This window comes from Phascolarctos cinereus, unplaced genomic scaffold (genome assembly GCF_003287225.1).
Source record: "Phascolarctos cinereus isolate Bilbo 61053 unplaced genomic scaffold, phaCin_HiC Scaffold_4;HRSCAF=312, whole genome shotgun sequence".
Taxonomy (NCBI): domain Eukaryota; kingdom Metazoa; phylum Chordata; class Mammalia; order Diprotodontia; family Phascolarctidae; genus Phascolarctos; species Phascolarctos cinereus.
This window is the reverse complement of record NW_027555847.1, coordinates 678,982,490-679,002,607: the sequence shown is the minus strand read 5'-3', so window position 1 is coordinate 679,002,607 and position 20,118 is coordinate 678,982,490. Positions and strand designations below refer to the sequence as shown.

Here is a 20,118-nt window from a genome sequence, read left to right as displayed (position 1 = left end):
AGGCATCTTTGATCAGGTCTTAGGTGGATGGGATCCTTCCACTCCCTTCCCACTGGGTCCCAGCCAACTTTAGGGTCTTGTGGTTCTGGCCTGGCCTAGGGAGGCACTGAGTGAGGGGTAGAGCTGGGACTGACATATGAGGGCATCTACCCCCTTGGGCTCTTCCCAGGCCTGAGCCAACATTCCCCTGAGCACCCGTGTCTCAGACCAGACCTCCCGCCTTCGTGTGCTGGCTTGGGCTCCTGAGGCCCCAGGCTAACCCTCACTCTGTCTTTGTCTCTCCAGAAATGGTGCAACTGGATCCTCCGGATGCCGGCTCTTCAACTGCCCCTGAAGCCGGAGACCCCCCAGAGGTGAGTGTGCCAAGGCTCTGGGTTTGAGAGCTATTCCTCCCTGGTGCCAAGGCCCAGTAACAAGGAAGAATTGGAGATGGGGGAATGGTGAATGAGTGAGGGATTGGTGAAACATATGTTGTGTCTGGGCACCAGCCATGGCTACTGGCAAACTTCCACTGGTTGGAGGAAGCAGCCTGATGTAAGGGCTGAGGGGCTGGGCTTGGAGTCAGGAAAATCTGACATCTGAGCTTGCCGTAGATGGACTTGCTAGCTGTGTGACCCTGGCCAAGACACTTACGTCTCTCAGCCTCAGTTTCTTCTTCTATAACATGGGGATAATAATCGTCCTTACCTCCTAGGTGCAAATGAGGTAATAGATGTAAAGTACTTTGCCAGCCTAAAGTTGCCTTATCACTGTGAGTGATCATTATTGTGGTGGGATCTCCCTAGCAGAGGCCGCTGATGGACAGTGGGGGATACTCAAGAGATTGTAGAAAAGGGTATTGCCTCTGTGTAAATTGTGACCTTTGACCTGGCACCTGCTTCCTTTGGAGGGAGCCCAGTCCTTGTCTGAGCCTCAGCAGGACCGGGCCAGGGCTCCTCTGGTTTGGTGTTGGGGTAGGAGTAGGCAGCTAGCTGGTTGTCACAGAGGATCACGGTTCCCAGGAAGCCCAGGCTCTGACTGCTTACACTGGGGGAAAGGGGGAAGAGAAGTGTCCCATCTTGGGGGCACGGCTCTGGCTGGAGAATCCAGGAAGGTGGGAGATGGTATGAAATGTGGTTTCCTTGAAAGACTTCAGGAAAAAATGCTGCTTGATTTATAGCTTTTCAGTTGGGAAAGTGCCAGAGGGGAGGTTCTGGTCTCAGAGCGGGGAGGGACCTCAGTGGTCATAGGCCCTCTTCTCTTCTCCCCTTGCTGATCTCATCAGCTCCCAGGGATTCAATTATTTCTCCGCTTATCATACTCAGATCTATTTTTCCAGCCCTATCCTTTCTACAGACATAATAGGTGCTTAATGAATATCTGACTGAAAAGCATTTTATTAAACACATACTATCAACCAAGCACTTTGCTAAGTATTGGGTATACAAATAAAAATCAGTCCCTGCCTTTAAGGAGTTTGTATTCTAATGGAAGGAGACAATACACATAATGCTGTGGTGGTGGGAAGGGATGTTTTGGTTTGGAAAGTTACAGGGATGGTGAGTGGAGCTGTAAGGGAGTTGATTGAGACACTCTTTCCAGGAACAATGACAGTTTCTTTGATTACTTTGATTTCCAGTAGTGGGAGGGGTGAGAGGGTGGGGGGGCAGCTGGCATGGAAAAGTCTAGAAGTGGAAGTGAAACATGGCTGCAGCCTAGGGTCTAGATGGAATGGGCAACTGAGGCAGCCTGCAGTGGGCCTGGGGGGAAATTCCTGCCGTGGAGGGGCTTGGAGTGTGGACCAGGCGTCATGGCAGCTAGAGAGGCATGGGGAGTGAAGGGAAGGGATCCCCTTTCACAGAAGCCCTTGCAGAGCAGTTGTGTGACCTCTCCTTGTGTCCTTGAAAGGGCTGGCCGATGTATTTACCAAGCTTTTGTCAGTAATATGTGAAAGATCGTGCAAAACCAGAGAAGGGTCACAAAGCTGGAGAAGCGTAAATGTGGCCCTGTTTTTGTTTTTGTTTTTTTTTAAAGGAAGAGAACAGTGTGTACACTGTAGGTCAGTGAGCTTGGCATGAATTCTGAGAAAACTCTAGAATGGATGTGAAAGAGATGGCTGGAAGCAGCGATCACAGAGAAGCAGCATGGTGGCTTCATCCCAAACAGGGCATGTCTCACTAATCTGGCTGGCTCTGAAGGAAGTGCCCCAGGTGTTGGTTTGCCTAGATTTCAGTCACGCATTAGCTAAAGTATTTTACACTCTTCTTGTGGAGAAGATGGAAAGATGTGGACTAGGTCATGATATGAGTGGTAGGATGGGTGGTCAGATAATTAGATGATGGATAATCAGAACTTGCTGGATGGCCAGATTCAGCGTCAGTATGGTGGGGGGGGGGGGAATCTGGGCTTGGCATGCTTATTGGATTTGTGGATAATGAGAAGCTGGAAGGGACAACTGACACATTGGATGATAGGATCCAAGGGGATCCTTTTGGGTATTGGTTGGTCTGGAATGGCCACTGAGGTCCCAACTCAAGCTCTTTGACTGTATGACCTTCAGTGACAGGGGACTCATTACCTCCTAAGGCAGCTTGCTTTCCTGTGGGACTGATCCACTTCTTAGAAAATTCTTCCTTAAATCTGCCTCCCTTCGAGCCCCCAATATCCCCCCCGAGGTGATCTATAGGATTTATTGGAGCTTTGAAGAGACCTTAGAGATCAGACAGTCCCATCCTCCCACTTTACCAGTGAAACAATTTGCCCAAAGGCTTTGAGGTTGTGATAGCAGTGATTCAGGTTTGGAACCTCCAGGTCATAGGACCCCCAAATCCAGAGCTGGAAGGGGATGAAGTGACTGCCCCAAGGTGACACAGGGGCAGAGTTGAGATTTGAACTCCAGTCCTCTGACTCTAAAGTTCACTGGTCTTTTCCCTGAACCATTTCTGCCCTCCGAGGCAAGGCACAAGACCAGCCTTTTGGACCTTTGAGGAAGCCACAGGATGGCCTCCCTCCCCTTCCACCTCCTGAGGGTTCCTGAGTCCAGGGCAGAGGATTTTGGGGGTTCTCAAGCAGAGGGTGCCTCTCCCCATGTTGCCCCTGGGCGTGGTAGGCACTGGAAGCTGAGGGGTCCTAGCCAATTTCTATCCGGTCTTTTCAGAACCGATCTCTCCCTGTCCCCTCCCGGAGGAAACCCTGTGAGAATGACTTTGAGACCATCAAGCTGATCAGCAATGGGGCATATGGGTGAGTGGGAGATAGCCTTGCCCTCTGAACTGTGGACACCAATGTCCTTGGCCCTAGAGCTGACAAGTAACTGAATTTATTGGGCTTCTCCTCCTGGGCGGGCCAGAGGGGCTACTGAGGCAAGATGCTGTGGGCTTTGTTAGCAGAACATGGAATGGCAGAGCTGGGAGAGTCCTGGGGAGAACCTTAAAACACAGAATGTTAGAACCCATCAGGACCTTTGAACACAGAACATAGAATGTCATGGTTGGAAAGGCCCCTTGGACTGTAGACTGTCAGAGCTGAGAGGGTTCTTAGAGCATAGATCATTAGCCATCCTCTCGTTCGCCTCCTCTTTTCCCCAACTAGGGCTGTGTATCTGGTGAGGCACCGGGAGACCCGCCAGCGCTTCGCTATCAAAAAGATCAACAAACAGAACCTAGTGCTCCGGAACCAAATCCAGCAAGTGTTTGTGGAGCGGGACATCCTCACCTTTGCCGAGAACCCCTTCGTCGTCAGCATGTTCTGCTCCTTCGAGACCCGCCGGCACCTCTGCATGGTCATGGAGTATGTGGAAGGTCAGTACTAGGCAGCTGGACGTGCTGGCAGGAGCACGCCACCTGGGGGGTCAAGACTCAAAGATTCCCTCCCAGCTGTACTCCAGACTTTCTGTGTAACTGGGTGCATCTCTGGGCCTCAGTTTCCCCATCTGTGACATTAAGGGGTTAGACTGGGTAGTCTCTAAGTGCCCCTCCTAGCTCCAACATTTTGTGTTTTAAGACCCCTCTCAACTCTGACCTTCTATATCCTAAGGCCCCTCCCAGGTTGGACAGTCTACAGTCTAAGGGGCCTTTCCAACCGTGACATTCTATGTTCTATGTTCATAGGTCCTGATGGGTTCTAACATTCTGTGTTTTAAGGTCTAATTTTTGCCTAAGGGCCCTCCAAGATCTGACACTGTGTTCTAAGGACCCTCCCAGCTGTAACATTCTGGGTTCTAAGGGCCCTCCCAGCTCTGACATTCTGTGTTCTAAGGGCCCTCCCAGCTTTGACATCCTGTGTTCTGAGGGCCCTCCCAGCTCTGACATTCTGTATTCTAAGGGCCCTCCCAGCTCTGCCATCCTGTGTTCTAAGGGCCCTCCCAGCTCTGCCATCCTGTGTTTCAAGACCCTCAGATGACAGACAGCTCTGCCAAAGGCTTTAGCAGAACAGTCCAAGGGTGGTGCTCTCCCTGTTTCCCTCCCTTGGCTCTGGCTCCAGAGAAGGCCACAGTGGCCCTGGCTTCCTGCCTCCCTCGGTCACTCTCTGTGGCCGGGGTCATTGCTCAGGCCGTCCTTCAGCTCATTCACTCATTCGTTAGGCCTTTCCTGAGTGAAGCCTGTGGAAGGTGCTGAGACGGGAGCCATTCTCCAAGGTCTGGTTGTCTTGTGGGTTCTTCCCTCCTTACCCCCTTCCCTGTGGAGGCTGGGTCGTGCCTCACCCCGCCCTGGTGCCCGGTGTTCCTGCAGGCGGGGACTGCGCCACACTGCTGAAGAATATGGGCCCCCTCCCCGTGGACATGGCCCGGATGTACTTCGCAGAGACTGTCCTGGCTCTGGAGTATCTACACAACTATGGCATCGTGCACCGGGACCTCAAGCCAGACAAGTGAGAGGAGGCAGAGCCTGGGAGGGAAGGCTGCTGGAGAGGCAGCATTCATTGGTGGGCTAACCCCGACCTAGGGTGTGGGGCCTGGGGGTGGAGCACTCTGCGTGGAACCCAAGTCCCCAGAGCAGAGAGAGAGCAGCCCTAGGGCTCCTTTGGTCCAACCCCTCGCTTTACAGATGAGGAAACCGAGGTCTGCCTCAGGGTCACACAGATAGGAAGAGCAGACCTAGAATCCAGATCCAGGTTCTAGGCTCCAGCTCCTGTTCACTTTACACTCCTCTGTTTGGGGAGAAGTTTCCTCCTTTGAGTCTTTATCATCCCTCATGGGGAAGCCCAGCTTAGCCCTTGGCTTATCAGAAGGATCTGGGTCCTGGACCCAGCTCTTAACGTTGACTTGAGATGTGTCCCTGGGCGACTCACTTCCTCTCTGGCCTGTCGAGGTGCACCCCAGACAGTCCCTGTTCTTCTTGTAGTGGAAAGAGTCCTACCCTGGGCTCCAGGGCCCCAGGGTTTGTGTCTCCTCTCTGCCCTGCCTCGCTGTTCTACTCTGAGCCTGTCCCAACCTCCCCTCCCCCACCCCAGGCTTGCTTCCTCCTCTAGAATGCCAGAGTCTGGGTCTGGATCTGAAGGACCTCTCTTCTTCCCTCTAAATTCCTGGGCTCTCTCTGCCCACGGGATGACTGTGCAGAGGAAGGAGCTTAGTGCTCGGCTGCACTTGACATTTCTCTTAATTGCCCATCAGCCCTGGGTTGCATCACCTAAGAGTCTCCGTCCTTCTCTGCTCTTCTCCTCATCCTTACGCCCCACCTGCTTCTTTCAGGGGCTTGGAGCAGATTACAAGGTCTAAATCACACCCAGCAGGGCAGCCAGGGAGGAAGAACACCCTTGCCCAGAGGAATTGAGAAATGGGTGTTCTCGGGCACCTGGGCACAGTTTCATTTCTGTGGTTGGCCCCAGGGGTCACTGAGAGCTTCCCGCCAGGGAAGACAGAAGGGGAAGTAGAGGGGGCCAGCTGTGGTTCTCGGGCCTCCCAGCCCAGAGCACACCTCCCCAGGCGTGGCTTCAGAGGTAGCTGCAGAATCCTGGGAGGGGGGTGTCATCCTGCACCTCCTTGGGTGAGGTAACACAGGGTCAGTGTCCACTCCTTCGCTCCTCAGTCAGAGACACTGTGGGTGGAAGGTTGCGGGGGGGAGACCTGAGGTCCTTCCCAGCTCTGGGTGCAGGTGCCTGGGTTCCTTGTGTTCCAAGGTCTTCATCCAAAGGTTCTATCCAAAGATAGAACCAGAGGACCAGTGGCCTAGGGGCAGGAGAGCTCAGTTCTGTCCTGCCTGGAGCAGTGGGTCCCAGCTTCCCCGGCTGTCTGAAGCCTTGTGTGGCCCCCAACGCTGTCCTTCCCCGCCGACAGCCGCGCCCCTGCCTGCTCTGTTACAGCCTCTTAATCACGTCCTTGGGCCACATCAAGCTGACGGACTTCGGGCTGTCCAAGATCGGGCTGATGAGCATGACCACAAATCTGTATGAGGGCCACATCGAAAAGGATGCCCGTGAGTTTGTGGACAAGCAAGTGAGTGTCTCCTGTTCCCTTTGAGGTTTCGAGAGGAAGGGGCTTAGGATTCCGGGGTGGGGGAGGGGGTTGAGGGTGACCAGCTAGGGCGGGAGGTGAGGCAGACATCGTCTTTTCCAAACTTCCTCGAGAAGCTTCTTTCCTGTCCACTGCCCGGCCTGATCCTGTCCAAGCCAGTGAGCATTTATTAAGCGCCTACTGTGAGCAGGACACTTCGCTAGGCACATAAACAAAAAACAGCTTATATGCTGCTGGAGGAATGCCAGGCGCATGCACACAAGTCTAGACAATCTAAGGATTTGTTCTGTAAAATTTGGATTCAGTCAAAAGGCCACACTTAAGGATGTAGAAGGCCACATGTGGCCTGAAGGCTGCAGGTTCCCCACCCTGGGGCCACATCACAAAACAGGCCAAGAGGACTGTAGAGCAAATTCAGGCTGACAAGGCAGGTGAGGGCCAGATGGTGACGGCTTTAGGCCCTGAACACAGGGGTTGGTAGTAGATCCTGCAGGCAGGAGGGAGCTACTGAAGGCCACAGATGGAAGGGGGGGTGGGGGGAAGAAGAGGGAGGTTTTCCAGCCCGAGTGCCTGGAAAGATGGTGGCGCTATTGGCAGAGAAGTTTGGTGGAGTAGCGGCCGTAGAGGGGACGCCAGGTCAGGACCATATCCCTCAGTGCCAGAGCTGGGCATGGAACATGTAGGAAGCCCTCTGCCCCCACTGGCCTGGGTAACTACTGCTGGTCAGATGATCTAATAATAATCACTCTGATGAGCCGGCCTGAGTCACTCAGGATCACAGATGGAGAACTGGAGGTCACCTTAGCTGCCTAGTCCAGTCTTTCCAGGTGAGGAAACTGAGGGCTTGCCCATGGTCACAGAGGCAGAAAGTGGCAGAGCTGGAATTCACACTGAGGTCCTGCTTGATCGATCGATTGATTGATCTCCAAGGAGGTTGAATGGTTTGCTAAAAGAGTTAACTTGCTCAAGGACCTGGGGTTTGCAACCTGGTTCTCTCACTAATTCACTGTGTGTGTGTATCTGTGCCTGTGTGTCTCTGTCTGATTCTGTGTCTGCCTGTATCTCTGTGTGTGTGTGTGTGTGTGTGTGTGTGTGTGTGTGTGTGTGTGTCTGTGTCTGTGTCTGTGTGTGTCTGTGAATGTGTATCTCTGTCTGTCTGTATCTGTGTGTGGGTGTCTATGTGTCTGTCTATATCTGTGTGTCTGTGTCTTTTTGTCTGTGTGTTCTCATCTGTAGAAGGAAATAAATATTGTTTGAGGTTTCTTCTAACCGTTAATTCTACAGTTGGCAAGGAATGTGCTTTGAGTTAGCCGTTTTTCCGAGCTTCCCCACCTTTGCCATCCAGCAGACCACACCTGGGCCTGTCTACTGTGGGACCACAGAATCCCTCCATCTACACAAGGCTTCTCCCAGTGCCTTCCCTTCTGAAGCTACCTTCCTTCTATTCTATGTATCTAGTATGTGCCTGTAACAGATGTGTTATCTTCCCCCTTAGAGTATGAGCTCCTTGAGGGCAGGGACCATGCTTTTGCCTTTCCTTCTGTCCCCATCGCTTAGCGAAGTCCCCAGCACACAGTAAGTGCTTAATAAATGCCTGTTGGCTGATTGAATGGCCGAGCAGGAGTATCTAGCCTCGGGCCCTGTGGTCTCTTGCCAAAGGCCAGGCCTCACCTGGGCATCTCTCCTTCCCCAGGTCTGCGGGACCCCTGAGTACATCGCACCTGAAGTGATTTTCCGACAAGGTTACGGGAAGCCGGTGGACTGGTGGGCCATGGGCGTCATCCTCTACGAATTTCTTGTGGGCTGTGTTCCGTTCTTCGGCGACACCCCCGAGGAGCTCTTTGGCCAGGTCATCAGCGGTATGTCTCCCTCTGGGGCTTGGGGCTCAGCTGGGGCTTTCCCCTCAGCCCCCTGAAGGTGCGTGTGAGAGGCCGTACAGTGCTGTGCAGAGCATGAGCCTGGACTTGGGGGGAGGGACAGTCAGGAGACCTAGGGCTGAGTCACCCTTCTCCCACTGAGTCACTGTGATGTTCTGGCCCAGTCTGGCCCCAGGTTCCAACTTGATGGCCAGGGAGAAGGGAGCCTTCCCACTTAAAAACATTTTTTTCAATTAACAGATTTATTTTCTCCCCCTCCAATTGGGAAAAAAAAAAGAAAGAAAACCAAAACCCCTGTAACAAATATGTGTAGTTAGACAACAGATTCCCACGTTGGCTGTGTCCAAAAGCCTATGGTTCATTCTGCAGCCTTGATCCTCCCACCCATCAGGAGGTGGGCATCCTGTTTCGTCATGGGTCAGTGGAAAGAACACTGGATTTGGGGTCACAGGAACCTAGGTTCCAGACTCAGCCTCTGATGCTTCTTCTCTGTGGGTTACTGGGCAAGGCCTTCTCTAGGCATCGGTGTCCTCATCTGTAAATTGGGTACATCTGATGTCCCTTCCAGCTCTGGAACGTAATCCATGGGGAAGGGCGGGGGAGCTATTCCAGGCTTCCTCCCAAGCTGCTCTCTTGGTTTACTGAGACCTCCCCCAAAAAAGAGAGAACTCAGCATTGACAGGGTGGGGAGGGGTATCAGGCTGGAACCTCGTGGCTGTGCAGAGCATGGCCTGTCAGGCCCTCCGGCCCCTGGCTGCACAGGATTCTTCTGCTCTTGGACAGGGCTTGGGGACCAGAGGCTCCCTCAGCCATTGCCACCCCTGCTGTGAGCTGACCCTTCCTTGTTTAGATGACATCATCTGGCCCGATGGAGATGAGGCGCTGCCTATGGATGCTCAGGACCTGATCACGAAGCTGCTGAGGCAGAGTCCCCTGGACCGATTAGGCACTGGTACGCGGCCTGGGGGTGGATGCCTGCTGCTCCCCTCCCCCAACAGCCAGAGTCTCCCCGGCTGCTGGGCCAGCAGCCTGGGCCCCGCCACCAACCCCAGTCATGCTTTCCTGCCGGGTGGGCTGGGATTGAGTTCTGTTTTCCTTCCCACTGTGTGTCCACCCCTGGAGTGCCCTTTTTCTCTGTGTGTCCACCCTGAGGGCCGCCCCCTGCTGAGCCGACTCAGTCTGACACTGGTTTTTCAGATCCTTTTTTTTTAATATATTTTTTAATTTCATTAAATATTTCTCAACTCCATTTAAAAATATTTTAACATTCATTTTTTAAAATGTTTCAAATTCTTTCCTTCCCACCCACCCTTCCCCAGCCCTTGAGAAGGCAAGCCGTATGATCTCAGTTATTCACATGAGGTCAGATCCCTCCTTGCTTAACTTGAGGCCTCCTAATGTGCTCTCCTTGAAACATTAGCCAGCTGGCCCCTCGGTCTCCTCATCTCAACAAGCAGTTGTTAGTGCCTGAAGTGTGGCAGGTGCAGACACACAGAGCAAAGAACCAGAGGGTTCCTGCCCTCAAGGAGCTTATATTCTCCCTTTTTGCCTTGGTTCTCCCAATATTTCCTACCACTGCTCCACCCTGCCCTCCTGACACTGGTCCACCTTGACCTGCCCCTTTCTGCCTGGCCCTGGCCACCTCCCACACCCCAATTCTGCTTCATTCCCCTTCCCTCCAAGTGGTTTATATAAACACAGAAACCAGCAGCTGGTGGTTGTTTAAAAAAAAAATTTTAAACCCAGAGGTTATATGCCCATAAAATCTCACTCCAAAAATCTTTCTGAAAATTGGTAGCAGCCCACTTGAGCTACAGAGAACGAGGCGAGAAGGGCTCGTGGAGGCAGGAGCCTGCGGGGCAGGGAGGCAGGATTAGAAGCCATGGGGGGGGCAGGTTGGGCTTCAGGGGCCCCTAGAAGCAGTCCAGTTGGCTTAGGCAGAGCCCAATGGCTGCCCTTGCAGGTGGTGCCTACGAGGTAAAGCAGCACCCCTTCTTCCACAACCTCGACTGGACGGGTCTCCTACGGCAAAAGGCAGAATTCATCCCACAGCTGGAGGCGGAAGATGACACCAGCTACTTTGACAGTGAGTGGGAAGCAGTTCTCTGGAGGTGTGGGGGAGGGTGTGTGCTCCCCTACTCTAGGAATCAAAACTGTATGTGTTAGTCAGAAGGCTGAAACAAGTAGGTTCTGAGGGCTCTCCCAGCTCTGACCTTGTGTTCCAGGACCCTCCCAGCTCTGTCATTCCATGTTCCAAGAGCCCTCTCATTCTGACATTCTGGATTCTAAGGGCCCTCCCAGCTCAGACCTTCTGTGTTCTAAGGGCCCTCCCATATGTGTTCTAAGGACCCTCCTGGCTCTGACATCCTGTGTTCTAAGGGCCCTTCTGGCTCTGACCTTCTGTATTTTAAGGGCTCCTCCCATCTGTGTTCTAAGGGCCTTCCTGGCTCTGACATCCTGTGTTCTGAGGGTCGTCCCATCTGTGTTCTAAGGGCCCTCCTGGCTCTGACCTTTTGTATTTTAAGGGCTCCTCTTGTCTTGTGTTCTAAGGGCCCTCTTGGCTCTGACCTTCGGTGTTCTAAGGGCCCTCCAGGCTCTGATGTCTTGTGTTCTAAGGGCCCTCCAGGCTCAAACATTCTATGCCTGTGAGTCTGCTACAGCAGATGGTAACATCTGTCCAGGGTCCTGAAGCCTCCTACAGTGGGAGGGCTGGGGGTCCCTGGGTCTTTTGCCCAAGGAGCTGTGTTTCGTTTGGCCTGGTAAGCCCCAGCCCAGTTCCCTATGTTGGCTCTTGACAATCCTCAGCCTGCCAGTCTGGGCTGTTTGGATTGCTGGATCTAGGCAGGGTAGAATGCCGTCCCCTGTGGCCAGGGCTGGGAAGCGGTTGCTGACCCGGGGCTTGGAGAGGAAGTGAGAACAGCAGAGGGGCGAACTGTCTGTGAAGAGACTGAGAGGAGGAAGCCTGGCGCTCTCTGCTTTGGGAGGGGCAGGAAATGTTGTTAACCCCAGCCTGGGGTCCATCCTAAACCGCCGGTTCCCATGGTAACAGACAGGAGTCTCTTTGATACCTCGGTATCTCTGAGCTCTCCCCTCCGTGGGGTGGTAAATACAGATCTTCAGGCTGGAGCCGGGGATCTGTCTGAGGTGTCGGAGAGCCGCTTTCTCTTCCCATTCATCCCGAAACCCTGGGAGAGGGCCTCCTCATCTCTGAGTCTCAGTTTCCCCATTTTACAGAGAGTGCTAGATTCCTGCCTTCAAATGTTTGAAGAGCTGTCCTATAGAAGAGGTCAGTCAGTCAGTCAACAAGCATTTATGAAGCACCTATTGTCTGCCAGGCACTTGAGAAAGAAAGAACAGAGGAAAAATAGGCATTAGACTTGTCCTTTCAGTCCCAGAGGACAGAATTTGGACAAGTGGATGGAAATTACCAAAGTCACAGATCCCACATCCTTGTAAACAACAGCTTCCTAGCCATTATGAGCTGTGCAGAAGTGGGCTGGGCTGTCTCTGGAGGGTGGGAGCTCTCTGTCACTGCTGTTCCACCGATGGAAGCCAGAGGACCACTTCTCAAACATGAGATTCCTGTTTGGGCCCAGGTGGCCTCCCAAGGCCCCTTGTGGCTCTGAAATCCCAGGAGTTGGGGATGGGCATCCATATTAAAGATGAAATCCTACAGCCCAAGACTGAGTTCTGGGGGCAGCTGGAGGGCTTTGGGCCTCCACGCCATGGTGCCCCTCCCTCCCCCAGCAGTCCCAAGAACCCCGTCTCTTCTGGCTGTAACACATCCTCCTGGCCCGGGGACAAGGGAGCTAGGCGTTGTCTCTGGGCGTCAGAGCTGCTGATGTCCCCAGCACTTCCAGGAAGGGAGCTACGCGTCAGGGCTCGGGGGCTTGCTTGGACGATGGCCCAATGCAGGATTTCCTGGAGCTGATAGAGTTGCACGTGACTGACTACCTGTTGCCCTCCCCAGACTCCTTGGGCCCTCGTTTAATATTTCAGGTGCGCCCGGGCCAAAGCTGCCATCCCTGCTGGTGTTCATCATCCAGAGGATGAGCCCTGTTGTGTGCGGCCTCAGAGGAGGCAGCAAGGCCCGGCTTGGCTCACTACAAGGAAAACTCTCCCTACTGCTCACAGCTCTCTCGGCCCCATCCGGGCCATCCTCCCCACAGCTGGTGAACCGATATTCCTCAAGGTCGGGTCTGGAGAGGTCACTCCCCTTGCCCTTACCTCATCCCCTCCCCACAGCTGATCAGAAAACTAAACTGGCTTCCTGTCCTCTCTCCAGTCAGATTCAGAGTCCTCCAGCGCTGAAATTCTTACATCACACTCTGGTGAGCTATCTTTCCAGCACCAGCTCTGTGCTCCGGCCAATACCTATTTGATCTGGCTGGTACTCGTGTCAGGTCCTGTCCCCTGAGCGTGAATTTCACGTGTGAGACGCTCTCCGTCCTCGCCTCCACCTTGCTTCCTTCACAGCACAGCTCACATATCTCCCCTCTTTTTGAGAGGCCTTTCCTGACGCCCGTGGCTGTCTGTGTTCTCCCCCCCCCCCCCCGCGCAGTTATCTTCTGTCCACTTTGCGTTGTGGTTTTGTCCTTCGTTCGTCAGGAGGACCGTGGTGTCAGGGAGATGATGACGTGACTTGAGATTGACTTTGACCGGAGTGAGGGAGGGATGACTTTACGTGCACATGATGCACACACGCACACACACGTACTTGCATTCACACGTCGTGTTTATTTCTGTGTCTGTATGGCATTATATCTTCTGCACAGCCCCCCCCCCATGGTGGAGTGGAAGCTTCCTGAGGGCAGAGACTGTCTTGATTGACCTTGGTATCGCCAGCATTTAGCACAATAACTGGCAGGTGACTGAGTGAGCACTCAGTAATCGTGGAACTGATGGAAAGAGCCACCTTGGGAGGGGAGTGGACTCTGTCGCTGGAAGTCTTCAGGTCGAGGGCTGACACTTTGTTGGGAATGTTATAGAAAGGATCGTTCATTCCAGCACCAGAGTTTGGATTGAATGCCCTCCGCCATCTTTGGAGTGTCCTGCCTGATCTCAGGTTCTTGCCTCTTGGTTTCTGTTGCCAGATCTTCCTCTATGAGTGTCCCCCAAGGCTCTGGCCTGGGCCTCTTCTTTTTCCCCTCTCCCGTTTCCCGTGATGATCTCATTGGTTTCTTTGTCCAGCCCCGCCTTCGCCTGACCTCCATTCTCACCTCTCCAGCTGCCGACTGAACATTTTGAGCTAGATGTCTTGTAGACAGGTCCAGAATGGAACTCATAGTCTTTACCCCCCAGACCCCCTGCTGCCAGCCTTCCTCGTTTGCAGGTGTCATCCCTCTCACTCCCAGGTGGGCAGTCAGTCGCAGGGTCCTATTGGTGCTGCCATCTTGACACATCCTGCGTATGCTCCCTTCTCTTCTTCGACTCTGTGGTGCCCCACTTGGGTGAGAGCTTCCTCACCTCACCCCTGGACTGTTTGCCGTGACTTGCTCAGGGGTCTCCCTGACTCGAGTCTCTCCCCAAACCAGTCTGTCGTCCACTCAGCTGCCAAATTAATCTTTCCTAAAGCCCAGGTCTGACCGTGCCATCCCCAGCCCCCAATTCGGTTACCTCCAAGGTCACATAGAAAAGTCTCTGTTTGGCTTTTAGAGACCTCTGTAAGCTCTGTCCGTCCTGCCTTTCCCGTCTTCTGCCTCTGCACACCCAGTGTCCTCTGCAGTTGCCATTCCCAATCCTGGAACTCTCTCTCCTCGTCTTCCTCTTCTGGCTTTCCTGGATCCCTACAATCCCCGCTCCTGCAAGAAGCCTTTACAGATCTAGTGCCCTCCTCCGAGGTTAGCCCCAATTTACCCTGTACATATTGTCATCTCCCCCATCAGACTGGGAGCTTCGTGAGGGCAGGGACTGTCTTTTCCTTTCTTTGTGTCTGTCACTTAGCATGGTGCCCATCATAGTAGGCACTTAATAAATGCTGGTTAACTAACTGTTTGACTGCCTGAGTATCTCAGTCCAAACCCTTCATGATACAGATGGGTAATGTGAGGGACCTCGGAAAGGAAGTGATTCACCCAAGGATGCGTAACCAATCAGAATCAGAGCTGGGCCCAGACCTCGGGTCTCCTGCCCCCAGCTCCCATCTCACAGGTCAAAGAGACAGCTTTATTGCAGAGCTGGGCTGGGTGGAAGGGTCTTCTGTCTTCTCCCTCAGTGATGAGTGAAGAGGGGAGGTAGGAGAGCAGAGTAGAAAAAAAGGAATTTCCCTAAGGTAGGGACCCCGGGGAGAGGCAGGAGGAGATTCCAGGGCCGGCTGTGCTGCTGCCTGCCTGGGTGGCTTTGGGCATAGAATCTCTGGGCCTCAGTTTCTTCATCTGCGAGATAAAAGAGGGTGGCCCGGATGGCCTCCAGGGTCCCATTCAGCTGTGCCCAGGGTCCATGGGGCCCTTGAAGGGCAGCTGTGAGTCAGCAGAATCCCAGGGGAAAGAAGAGGCCTCACAGACTGGGACAGGAGGCATCATCCACTCACCGACCCGTGGGCACGGCCCTTGTTTCTCTTTCCAGCTCGTTCGGAACGGTACCGCCACCTGGGCTCAGAGGATGACGAGACGAATGATGAAGAATCCTCTACAGAAATCCCCCAATTTTCTTCCTGCTCTCACCGGTTCAGTAAGGTACAGGAGGGTGCTGTGTTACGAAAGAGGGTGTGTGTCTGTGTGTGTGTCTGTGTCTGTGTAAGGTATGGGAGGTGTTGAGACCAAAGAGGGTGTGTGTCTGTGTGTGTGTGTGTGTGTGTGTGGTATTAGCCTCTTATCTTCTTAAGTCTGCAAATTCAGCACTCAGAAGCATGATTAATTCCTCTTGGGGACTTGGCCTAGGCAGCCAGTCCATCATTCAACACACGTTTATTAAGTGCCTGGTAATCTGGCTAAGCTGCCCCCGAGCACTTTTTGGTTAGACAGCAGTTTATCTGAAAGAGATCTGGGGGTTTTGGTGAACTGCAAGCTCTATATGAGTGTGATATGATAGCTGTAAACATATCTAGTGGGATCGTGGGCTGCATTAAGGGGGAGTAAGAGGGAGGCCCTGGCCAGACCACCTCTGGAGTAGTATGATCCATTGTGGGGGCCAGCATCTAGAGGAGGGCGGCCAGGCGGGAGGAGAAGGGAACCTTGGGCTCTAGCCCTAGACAGGGATCTATGGAAGGAACTGAGGAGGTTGAGGCTGAAAAGGAACAGACTTGGGGGGCATGACCGCTCGCTTCAGTATCGTGGGGGAGGGGGGATTCGGACTGTTCTGGTTGGCCCTGGCTGGGGGCAGACCCAGGGGCAAATAGGCAAATGAAGGCAAGGAGCTCTGCCAGCAGAAACAGGCTGCCAGGCTCCTCCTCATCCTCACCCCAGCCCCTTCTGATGCAGAGCCACTGTGGCCCATGGTCTGAACAAGCCACATCTTTGAGCTGAGCTGAGCTCCTGGAGAGCTGGGGCTTATCCTTTTATTCTTCGACACCCCCAAGAGATGAACTGTTCTTACATTAGTGGATCAGAACCAGGCTTTTTTTTACCCAATATTCTTTCATTTTGTCCATATGGTTAACGAGAGACATTGTAATAGAACCCACATTGGACCAGCCATGGAATCAAGGAGTCATGGGGGTCAAGTCCTGCTCTTGCTACATGCTGGCTGTGTGACTCTGAGCAATTCACTTACCCTCTCAGTGTCCCCAGGCACCTTTCAACTACAGATGAGTGATTGATCTGCCCCAGTGTCTGAGGTCCCCATCTCTTTCTTCGTCAGGATAATAAATCCTGAGTGTGGGGCAGGGAGGGGTCTTTCACTACCCTCCTCCTCTAAACAAAGAGAAGGAACAACCACCACCAGGATGGGAATGGTTGAGATTCCTTCCAATAGATTCATCTTCCCTGGATGAAATTAGAAGTCTGAACCCAAAAAAAACCTTTGCAAAAAATAAAACTTTTTTATTAAAAAATTTTTATCACTTTCATATTCAAATATTAATATATTCCAGCCCTTCCCACCCTCACTTCCTTAGCAATTGGGGGAGAAAAACAGTTCAGTAAAACTAACCAATACGTTGACCATGTCTAGTGAGTTTATACGGTATTCCATACCCGTAGTCCCCCACTTCTGCTGTGCAGAAGGGAGGGAGATGGATATTTTTTTTCTTGGTGAAGCAGTTGGGGTTAAGTGACCTGCCCAGGGTCACACAGCTAGTAAGTGTCAAGTGTCTGAGGCCTGATTTGAACTCAGGGCCTCCCAACTCCAAGGCTAGAGCTCTCTCCATTGCACCACCTGGCTGCCCCTGAGATGCATTTTCTCCACTCTTCTCAGGCTAATCTTGATCAGGATAAATTACGCTGTGTTTAGTTTCATTTACAAAAGCGAGGTTCTCGTTCCCAAAGTCCTCCATTACTGCTTTGTTGTATCGCGGAGGATGATTTGGGTTTTCAGAGTTGTTGGGTGAGTTCTGGCAGGTTCCATGTGCTCTAGAAAATGGATGAGGTTTTAGGTCACAGCAACTTTGTCAAAGTAAGTAGACTTAGTAAGTCATAGAGGGGTTGAGCAGCCCTCATCCACACTGACCAAATCACAAATCCTTGGGTCACTGAAAATGGAAAATTCTATTTTGGTTGGGGTTTTTTTTTTTTTGGTAAAGAATATTTTTAAATTTATTTATTTTTAGTTTTCAACATTCACTTCCATAAGATTTTGAATTTTAAATTTTCTCCCTCTCCCATTTCTCTCCCCCCTGCCCCCCAACAGCATACAATTCTATATAGGCACTACATATACATTCATGTTAAACATATTTTCAAAAATGGGAATTCTTTTTTTCCCTCTTTTTTAAAAAATAAATTTATTTTGATTTGTCAACAATCACTTCCATAAGCTTTTGAGTTTTAAATTTTTCTCCCCCTCCATCCCCAAGACAGTGTGCAGTCTAATATAGGCTATACATATACATTCCCATTAAACATATTTTCATATTAGTGATGTTGTAAGGAAGAATTAGAACCAATAGGAGGAACCACAAGAAAGAGGAAACAAAACACAGCAGAAGAAAAAAATAGCAAATAGTACGCTTCAATCTGCATTCAGACTCCATAGTTCTTTCTTTGGATATGGGTAGCATTCCATCATGAGGCCTCTGGAGATGTCTTAGATCCTTGTATTGCTGAGAAGGGTTAAGTCTGTTAATATTAGTCATCGCACAACATGGCTGTTACTGTGTACAACATTCCCCTGGTTCTGCTCACTTCACTCAGCATCAGTCCATACAAGTCTTCCCAGGTTTTTCTGAAGTCAGCCTGTTCATCATTTCTTATAGAACAATAGTATTCCATTACATTCATATACCACAACTTGCTCAGCCATTCCCCAAGTGATGGGCATCCTCTCAATTTCCAATTCTTTGCCACCACAAAAAGAGCTGCTGTGAATATTTCTGTACGTGTGGGTCCTTTTCCCATTTGTATGATCTCTCTGGGATACAGCCCTAGAAGTGCTGTTGCTGGGTCAAAGGGTATGCCAAGAAAATGGGAAATTCTTATGAAAGTACTTTGGCCTAACATTGAGTGTCCCTAATCATCAGAGTTAGAAAATAAACAAGCAGGGGCAGCTAGGGGGCACCAGCCCTGGAGTCAGGAGGACCCAAGTTCAAATCCAGCCTCAGACGCATGATACTCACTAGCTATGTGGCCCTGGGCAAGTCACTTAATCCCAATTGCCTCGCAGAAAACAAAACAAACAAACAAAAAAAACAAGTAGAGTGAGATTGAAAGAAATAAAAAATCTTGGATAAACCTTGGTTTCTTTCTTAACTAATTCTAAACTTATGTTGTTAAGTCTAACTGTAAACTTTTTAACTTTGAGCCAAAAGTCCTTCCCAAATATGTGTCCTTGTTGAGGCGTTTGGCCTCAAAAACCTGACCTTTCCCATCTGGCTTCTCATTTGTCACAGCCACACTTGATCTGTTTAACCAGGCTGTCCTGGGGTCTCATCAGAGAGGTGGTCACTCCATTCCTCTCCTCTCCTAGTTTTCCTCCCTCTATCCATGTATGGAGACAGAAAGGGAACTTAGAAAGTATACCCCTTCCAGCAGTGTAAATAAACTGAATTGTCTTTTTATTGTAAGGGCTCTCCCAGCTCTGGCATTCTGGGTTCTAAGGGCCCTCCCAGCCCTGACATTCTGTGTTCTAAGGGCCCTCCCAGCTCTGACATTCTGGGTTCTAAGGGCCCTCCCAGCTCTGACATTCTGGGTTCTAAGGGCCTTCCCAGCTCTGACATCCTGGGTTCTAAGCCCTCTCAGCTCTGACATTCTGGGTTCTAAGGACCCTCCCAGCTCTGGCAGTCTGTGTTCTAAGGACCCTCCCAGCTCTGACATTCTGTGTTCTAAGGGCCCTCCCAGCTCTGACATTCTGGGTTCTAAGCCCTCCCAGCTCTGGGGCATTTGGAGTTAAAGATTTACAGAATTTGAGAGTTGGGAGGGACCTAAACATCCATTGAATCTAACTCATGCTCAGAAGGAATCCTCCCCACCCAGCCCCACCTCTGCCGATCCAGTTTGTGCTTGATGACTTCCAAGGAGGGGAAGCCCTCCATATCTCTTGGTTTAGCTTTTTTTTTTTTTTGCATTTGGGGTTAAGTGACTTGCCCAGGGTCACACAGCTAGTAAGTGTCAAGTGTTTAGTCTGAGACCAGATTTGAACTCAGGTCCTCCTGATTTCAGGGCCAGTGCTCTATCTGCTGCATCACCTAGCTGCCCCACTCCATATCTCTTGGAAAGGGAAGCCCATTCCCTTTTTGGACAGCTCTGATTGTTAGAAGTTTTCCTGACTTCTAGACTAAATCTGCCTCTTCAGCTTCCTCCCTGCTCCTGGTTCTGCCCCCCAGAGCCAAATGGAACTAGCCATTTCCTCCTCCATAAGAAAGCCCTTCACCTCCTTGAAGACAGCCGCCATGTTCCCCTGGGCCTTCTCTCTCCAGGTGAAGCACATGCAATCTATAGGACTTCTTAAAGTCCCACAGCCTCTGTCCACTCTGATGTTCTGTGCTTAAACATCTTCTCAGAGAGAGAAGGGAGTCTAGTTTCTCTTCAGGAATTAGGGCGTGTTTGGCTCATGTGGAGATATGTTTTGCCTGATTTCACATGTATAATTGATGATCATATTGCTCACCTTCTCAGTGGGTGGAGAGGAGGGACAGAATTTGGGACTCAAAATTTAAAAGGAAAAGAAAATGCTAAAAATGAATAAATAGCAGTTTAAACAACAAAAGGATTGGGGGCACCATATCCTTTCTGGGCCAATGTGTGCCTTTCCTCCATTCTTTCCTGAAGGTTTATAGCAGTTCCGAATTCCTGGCTGTTCAGTCAAACCTGAGCTTTTCCGAGAGAAGCTACAGTGAAGACAAGGAAGAAAGATCGGAGAGGTGGGATCGGGGCTCAGCAGAGGAAGAGAAGACCCGCCCTTTGAGCACAGAAGTCAGGTGAGTGGGAGCCGATGGGAGCAGGCCCAGGCAGGGCCTGCCCGTGTCCCCACTGCCTCTGGGCTGGGCTTTCTTCACAGCCCACGTGGGGCAGTGGGGGCCACAGCACAGGCCCAGGGGGGCAGCTTTCTGGTCCTTCTTCCCTCTGCCTCCCATTCTGGAGGCACGAGGGCAGAAGGGCACCCCTGGCATTTTACCCAGAACCTGGTGTTGTCTGGTGTCGGGGGCCTCCTGGCTCTCTGAAAAAGTCTCTCTGAGCCTCAGTTTTTTTCATCTGTAAAATGGGGCAGTAATCCAGGTAC

At 51.7% G+C, this 20,118-nt stretch overlaps 1 protein-coding gene across 1 annotated transcript in view; it reads left to right on the top strand.

Moving 5' to 3' along the window:
- Positions 1-20,118, top strand: part of MAST3 (microtubule associated serine/threonine kinase 3) — an 83,252-nt gene that overhangs the window by 36,620 nt on the left and 26,514 nt on the right. Inside the window, 10 exon segments of the mRNA XM_078154158.1 lie at positions 286-353; positions 3,137-3,222; positions 3,571-3,779; positions 4,710-4,848; positions 6,280-6,412; positions 8,124-8,289; positions 9,158-9,259; positions 10,271-10,393; positions 14,872-14,981; positions 19,668-19,816. Of these exon segments, the coding sequence (XP_078010284.1) occupies positions 286-353; positions 3,137-3,222; positions 3,571-3,779; positions 4,710-4,848; positions 6,280-6,412; positions 8,124-8,289; positions 9,158-9,259; positions 10,271-10,393; positions 14,872-14,981; positions 19,668-19,816 (1,285 nt within the window).